Source organism: Corylus avellana, chromosome ca3 (genome assembly GCF_901000735.1).
Source record: "Corylus avellana chromosome ca3, CavTom2PMs-1.0".
Taxonomy (NCBI): Eukaryota; Viridiplantae; Streptophyta; class Magnoliopsida; order Fagales; family Betulaceae; genus Corylus; species Corylus avellana.
Genome location: NC_081543.1, coordinates 12,302,217 through 12,309,641, shown reverse-complemented (window position 1 = coordinate 12,309,641; position 7,425 = coordinate 12,302,217). Strand labels below are relative to the sequence as shown.

The window sequence follows — 7,425 nt, the reverse complement described above, 5'->3', positions numbered from 1 at the left end:
ATCTCTAGAGCATGCTTTAATCAGGGAGTCATTATCAGCTTCTAGAATGACACGTGTAAATGACAAGGGAATTGGTCAGTTGAAAAATGGTTTCATTTCATGCATGCGTGTGTCCTATTTATTGCTTTTGTGGTCTACACTCTAGAGGATATATACCTTTCTTTCCAATGTAACCAAAAAGACTAAAGGCCTGTTTGGCCTTCTATCATCAAAATCCCTTTGAATTTTGAATGATTATTGGAAATCCAAAGATGCACACTTTTGATTGCCAATCTCAAGAGAGAGTATGTTGCATCTTTCTCTTGAATAAATTCACTTTGGTTGGTAGCAAACATTTTTCGGACACGTTGAATTTCCATATCATTGATCCATATATATACTACAATGACCAAATTTTCTTGAGAATTCCCCTTGGTCCTTTGCTTGCCTTTCTTACTAAAATTTGCCTTGTCTAGCACACCTCACCTATCGTTTTGCTTCTTTATAAATTACAAGTACCTCTATGGTAAAATAATTATATACAACTCAATATAATAAAATTGTAACCCTCATCTTGGGCATTAGCACTATAAACGTAGGCTTCTAAGGTTAAATCACTCAAATTCTTGTCTTCTCTTCTTGCTTTTAGGACCTATTGTGGAAATCCACATTCCTACGAAATAATATTAAATTCTCAATAAAAAAGTAATATTCTCAATAAAAAGTGAGACTACGTTTGTTTCGATGCAAACCCGTTTTTGGAAAAGGTTTTACCTATTGTCAGTATTTGACATGGTCGGAAATTTTAGTCAAACCAAAAACATTTTCGGTTGATTAAGAAACCTCATTTAAACTGCATAAAATTGTTTCCATTTTTTATTTCTATAAACTATTTTTTGAGTTTAAGCTTATCCTTATTGCACGCATTTTCTTTCGTAGTTCATTCTTTGTTGCCTTTGGAGGTTGCTGGGGCTGCCGGAATCCGCCAGAAGAGATGTTAGTCGAAGCCAAAACAGAGGGGCTTTACTCTTCCTTCCTCTATGCTCGGCGCTCACAAGGAGAAAACAAAGGCTTATTGCGGGGGGTTGGGGGGAGTTTCTGAAGAGGGAAGAAAGAGATGAGAGCTCTCTGGGAAAAAAACTTCCATTGATTTATTTATAAAAGCAAGATAATGGCCAATCAATAAATTAAAAGATGCAATTCAAATGATGATGCAAAATCATAAGCAAATGGTGAAGCCAGTTAACAAGAAGGGCGACAGCCATCGTTGGAATGCCTCAAGGGAATGAAAAATAGCAAATTGTGCTATCATGAGATTTGAAGAGGCAAATCCATTCTTGAAGGTGCAGCTATTAATAGAAATATCAGAAGATGGCAAAGGGATTTCAAAAAATCCCAGCATAATTCTGAAAATGAAAAGGGCAATATTGACATAATGACACAAGGTATATATGAGTTAAAATGAACTTTTTTAGTATTGAACTTCAAGTATCCAAATATCAGAAGAATGAAAAAATGTGTGTAGTCCTTCCCCCTATGAACATCATAATCCCAGAGATCAAAGTAAACAAATACTACAAAGCCCTCCCAGAATTCTTCACAAGTATTCACTGAAACTAAAAAACTCAATGTCATGGTAACTGGAATGACCCTCCAATTTGGTTATTACCTGATGGGGGATCAATGGCTACCCAAAGAAGAGATATGGTGATTGCAAGAAGACCTGACCAGACAAATACAATAACAGGTGTCTTCCCTCGTCTTCCCATAAGCCCTTTGGCAAAAGGATAGAGATGTGCCAAGACCCAAAAGCTAAAGAACACACCTCCAAGCAAACTGCTCCAATCTGGTAAGACGCTATATATAGTTCGACAAAATGCAAAAGCTATTCCAAGCAAGTTAGTCATCATGATGGTGATCGGGGGTACCATCAACGATGTCCATTTGAAGATATATAGATCAACAAACTCATCGTTTGCATCATCACCGCCGGATTTTGATGTCAAAGTGAATGAAATCTCAATGCCTGCTAACACTTTTAAAAGCCCTTGGAGAACAGCAGCAAGGTGGGCACTTGTGCCTCCAATTAACCAGAACTGCTCATTCCTCCACCACTCTTCCAAATGAATGCCAGACCACTTGATCTCAAGCACAGCAAGAAAAACAAGAGTCAAGGTGATGCCCAAGAGGTATACAAGGAAGGTCACATTCAGGGACTGAACAATGAACTGACCAGAAAAGAGGGAAAGTGCAGGAAGGAAGCAGTAGACAATAAGAAAAACGGAAGTGAAAGGGTAAATTCCAACATTAAGGTAAGCAATTCTCTGCAAAAACTTCATTCTATGACCGGCCAGAAGAGCATTATTTCGAGAGAAGAATATCTCGACAGAGCCAGTGGCCCACCGGAGAACTTGGTGAAGACGATCAGTGAGATTGATTGGGGCAGTCCCACGGAATGCATCCCTCTTGGTAACACAATAAACAGATTTCCATCCTCGATTGTGCATCCTATACCCTGTGACCACATCTTCAGTCACAGACCCATAAATCCACCCTACCTGTTGACCCCATTCAGTTTTATCTTCAAACCAGCATGAGATGACACTGACTGCCTCTGCAACCATGGGTGCATCAAGAAGCACCCGAGGAAGAGTGAGAGCACCAGGTGGTCGCCCATTTTTCATAGCCGCATATTCAGGAAGGAGCCGGCCTTGGAATTCTGCCGTTCGAATAGATTCGATAAACAAATTTGAGTTTCCAAACCTCTTAGGAATAAGAGCAACACTCATGTCTTCATAATCAGAGTCCCCCCTTTGAATTGACTGGCTCTCACTAGAATCTTCAGGGACAGAAGCAACCGTTGCACCTTTCTTGCGACGTGCAAAGAAACGACCATAACAACCAGTCCGTTCTTTTAACAGAGGAGGGTCAAAACCATAAAGGGCAGTCCTCCGGAAAAGGCATCCTGTTCCAACATACACTGGACCCTGAATCCCGTCAAGGGCTCGCATGTTGACATCAAAGAAGACAGTGTTGTTATTGGCATAGCGATCAGAAGGGTCAACTCCTTCAAATCTCTGAGGAAACTGAACATAACAAATTTGCTCCCCACCATGGTCCATCATGAAGCACATGCCTTCTCTCAGTGCCTCGGAGTTGTAAATGTAGTGATCGCAGTCAAGGTTAAGAATGAAGGGGCCATTGGACATGATGGCTGATGCTCGAACGAGGGCATTCATGGCCCCAGCCTTCTTGTTGTGATCATAGCCAGGTCGCTTTTCACGAGAAAGGTAAACCAACATAGGAAGACGAATGTCAACTTCACTTAGATTTATGCCATTTGAATCTACTTCGGCACCTTCAAGTGGTTCATCGCTTGGAGGTTTCAACATGACCTGAACATGAAATACATCATCTAGTTAGTACATCCAAGCTCACTAACAGCACAACAATGCCAATCAGGATATGGCCTATGAACTTTTAAGGTGCTGCTCTGCAATACTAGTAAAACAAATCCCCTGAAAAATTGATGCAAAGAAAAAAAATATAGAAAGGTAAAATTCTACATAGCTAGGGCAATGTAGTGAGGTATCAATAACAATATCAGATATGTTAAACTCACTATCAGACGAGGGAGAAGAAAAAAGAGAGAGGATGCAAAAAAAGGGTGTGGAGGGTTAGTTCTTGCAATGCAATAGGTACGAGTACATGAGAATATGATATAATGGACTAGGCTAAGGCATCTCCATTTAGCTTTCAAAAAGCTCATGCTTCACCAAATTCAACCAAATGGATTTGATCAGTCTTGGTCTGATTCAGTGGCTTCCTAACAGATGAGAAGCTATTATTCAAATGATTACCTGTATGATACTGGCATGATCACCCCTTGAATGCTCGGGCGAAGGAATTATCCATGTGCCAGGCCAGTGTGTTCCATCAGCCATCCAAGTAGCTTTTGGGATCTTTGCAGTTTCCAATGGCTCATCAATTTCCATCTCTCTCTGAAGCTTCAATGCTCTTATCTCCTCATAACTATTATAAGCCTCAGAACGACGCCGGATTGAATCAGGAAGGCCATTTATTCGAACCTTAAACTCATCATACTCACGCTTTAGCCGCCTTCGATCTCTGACAAAATCTGGGAGTACCTTGTTCTTATAAGGATCAGCCTTCAAATTGAAATAAGATTCTGGGTTCCTTGGCTCAATATTATGCTTCCGGCAAAACGGTACCCACAAGTTGGCAAAAGTAGCAGCTTCTGCCATAGCCTCAAAAGTTAGAAGGGCGCCTCCATCATCAGAAACATAACATGAAAGCTTCTCAACGGGGTAGTCGGCTGCCAAAATAGACAGAATTGTGTTCGCAGTGACAAGTGGTGGTTCTTTCTCTGGATCTGCAGTAGAGACAAAAATATCTATGCCTGGAAGATCAGATTTTCCAGTAGGGTTGCTGGGATTAGGTGTTTCAAATTTCTCTTTCAGAACAGCAAGGTCAGTGGTGCGATTAATAGGACAGAGCTTAGGAAGCTGGTCAAGTAGCCAAGAGAAGGCAAACCAGATTTCACAAACCACTGACATACCCCACAACCACAATGCATCGTCATTAGGGTTACTGACCCTCCATTCCATAAATAATGCAAGAACCACCATCCGAACAAGGATAAGGAGCCTGAAAGAATATATTCAACAAAATGACAAAATAAGAATGTAATTTAGTTTATAAATGTTATTAAAGAATCCAGAAATAATTAAATCAAAGTATATGCAAATAATACTGCTCAAACATGACTCATCACAATCAAGGCAAAAGCTCAGAAAAATCAAATCACAGATCGACATTCAGAGTCTGGTAATTTTGGTACCAAGTGTACTATGGATCGCCAACAGTGGAAAAGAGCCAATTTCATCATATAATAGTATGCTGAAAACAATTCTTAACAACATAGGTTTCTGGTACTGAAATACTTACTATGGTCTTAAACCCACCACAATCCACATGGTTCACATGTTAAAAACATAAAGTGGCAACTCCCACCAAGTACTCTATTATTAGGACAGAAGCAAAAACAAAGCCTAAAAGGAACCTTATATTTAATGGCAGTTCAACTAGAAGCTCAGACAAATTGAAACCATCGGAGCATTCCCTAAACCTGTTGTTCAGAATTTTTTACATTTTTATCAACTCCCCTTATACAAACTTTTTGACACCTCCTAGTGATGAAAAATACATTGAGGAACCGAAAGATGGGTTGTGTTGGAAATTACAAAAAAATTAATACACTCATCCTAAAGAATTTACAAACATTATAGTCAGAAAATCTATAACCACATTCACCATATGAAACAAGTAACAAAAGATTGGAAGAAATCAACTTAGCAGACTAGCAAAGAGGGAGCATAACAAGATTACCGATATGGAGTGAGGACTAAAGTAGATATGTTCAATTTTCTTGTAAGTTTGCCCTGCGGCTTGTCTTTAAAATCAATCCAACCTGGATCCTCATTCCTAGCATCCTTAGGCCTCATAGCGTTTCCATACCCATAATCCCTTTCTGGTTTAAACAGCCAATCTTCTAACTCAACTCCATTAGTCTGTGATTTCATCATTGACAATCTCCTCTCCATCTTTGACGCTCCATCCAGAGGCGAAAGATGTTGACGCTGTCCATTATCCGGCGCAAACGAAAAAACAGTTTCATCATGCCCTTTATAAGACCTTCTGCATCCGGGGCACATCCCATCACCAGTTGCAAAAGCATCCGTTAAACAGTCCCTACATATCTTGAACTCACATGGGCAAGGGAGTATATCTAAACCCCTCTCATCAGTTATCACCTTGCCATTACATCCAGGCACCTCGCAGGCCGACCCTCTAGCACTAGCCATCTGGGGGTGGCTTGAATCCGTCTCGATCACCTTTTCCTTCAATTGGGCACGCGTAAAGCAATTGTAGCCCCCTGTAAACATAGAACTTGATGCAAATTGGTCTTCAAGCCTCAGAGAAGCAGACCGTTCCATTGATGCATACTGGTTTTTTACATTCCGTGAAGTAGACGGCTCCACAGAGATAGCTGCCGGCTGGTTGTCCGGGGTGAGTGGGATGTGGACAGTGTAGGTAGCAAACTCTACATTGCTAGCTTCACTGTCCGGATCATAGCTGGAATCGTTCATTTGGTGAATTGTTGGTGCTCTTGAAAAATGGGATTCATAGGCCATGTCGGTGTTGAAACTATCCGCAACAAGAACCTAAAAGTATACAGAGGAAATCAGAATTGCTTGCCCGCCTTCTCTATGAAGCAAAAGGCCAAGATTTATTTATAGACAACTTGGAAACAGAGGAACAGTTCAAAATACTTCAAACTATTATCCAATCTCTGTCTCTAGAACCTTACATTCGGCTGAAAAAAAAAAAAGTCATTTAAAATTGAGTTTTTTAGAAAAGAAAATGAAAGATCATTCAGATAAGACTCAGATTATAAGTAAATCAAGAATATGCCTTAGTCGTCTTAAAAAAAACTCAATCTCTCTGTTTTTTCTTTAAAAGAAAACTCTCTCCCTCTCTGAAACTAAGCCATCCTCTGCCTCTCTCTGTTTCACTCTCTCTTTGGATCTCGAAAACTTTTAGTTCACGTGAAAACAAACGACAGAGAAAGAGTTTATTATATAAAAAAAGCGTACCTATTTGACACAATCCACTGATCAATGTCACTCTGAAACCTTCAAAGCTCCACCCACTCCCCAGACCAAATAAACTCCAAGTTACAGTTTTACCAAGTCCAATCTCAATCCCAACCCGGCAGCCCCTGCACTCTGCCAATATCATATAATAATACGAAAACCATTTATTTTGCTTATTGACAATTCCAACAGTCAACAGAGGACACCCAGTTCAGGACACAACCCATCAACGCCGGCGCTTCAATGATTTTTGGTAAATTCCCAGGTTTGGCAATGGCGAGGATGTGACTTTACGGCTTTGACACGCTCACGGGGACAACTGTGACAAGGCAGCGTGGAGACTAAGGTTGCTGGGAGAGAAGAGAAGTTGATAGAAGTTGTTCTTAGAGGTGAAGAATTTGTGACGGCTAAAAGGAAACAGTGAAATTACGTTTACCGCATATTGTGGGTTTTTTTTTTATAGTATCCGAGTCGACTTTCGACCTTCGAGGGTTTCTGCTGTGCCGCTGTACGCGGTATACAAGGTTTCGATTGGCCGCGGTTGGCATTTTTTTCGCTTCTTTTTCTTTTTAGAAAATAAACAATTATTATTATTGTTAGTCAGAGAATCAAATTACCATAAGGAAATTACAGCGGAGCGGAGGATCTTTTCCATTTTCAGTGTTGAATCATAATGGAAACAAAGAAAGAAAGGGGTTGGAAGCATCCAAACACGTGGCTGGAGTTTGATGTTTTGTTCGTCACTGGAATGGTCTGGGATCACCAAGTC

The 7,425-nt window shown here is 40.4% G+C and overlaps 1 protein-coding gene across 2 annotated transcripts; it reads right to left on the bottom strand.

Annotated features, from left to right (window-relative positions):
• Window positions 1-1,476: 1,476 nt before the first annotated feature.
• LOC132173334 (cellulose synthase-like protein D3) lies at window positions 1,477-7,069 on the bottom strand. Of its 2 annotated transcripts, XM_059584811.1 has the most exons (4): window positions 6,657-7,069; window positions 5,389-6,224; window positions 3,840-4,647; window positions 1,477-3,374 (listed from the first exon to the last, which is right to left on the bottom strand). In XM_059584811.1, exons 2-4 carry the CDS (start codon window positions 6,192-6,194, stop codon window positions 1,611-1,613), a joined length of 3,378 nt encoding a protein of 1,125 aa, XP_059440794.1. In that variant the 5' UTR covers window positions 6,195-6,224; window positions 6,657-7,069; the 3' UTR covers window positions 1,477-1,610. The 2 variants fall into 2 exon arrangements, with proteins under 2 accessions (XP_059440794.1, XP_059440795.1); XM_059584812.1 differs by lacking the exon at window positions 6,657-7,069 and having other exon boundaries at window positions 5,389-6,349.
• Window positions 7,070-7,425: the final 356 nt, after the last annotated feature.

Bases quoted from the DNA above. Each gene is read 5' to 3' on its own strand.
- LOC132173334 (XM_059584811.1), bottom strand. From the start codon at position 6,194: ATGGCCTATGAATCCCATTTTTCAAGAGCACCAACAATTCACCAAATG. The intron at 4,648-5,388 runs GTAATCTTGTTA...ATATTCTTTCAG, and splicing joins TTAGTCCTCACTCCATATCG to GCTCCTTATCCTTGTTCGGA. The intron at 3,375-3,839 runs GTAATCATTTGA...TTTCATGTTCAG, and splicing joins ATCATGCCAGTATCATACAG to GTCATGTTGAAACCTCCAAG.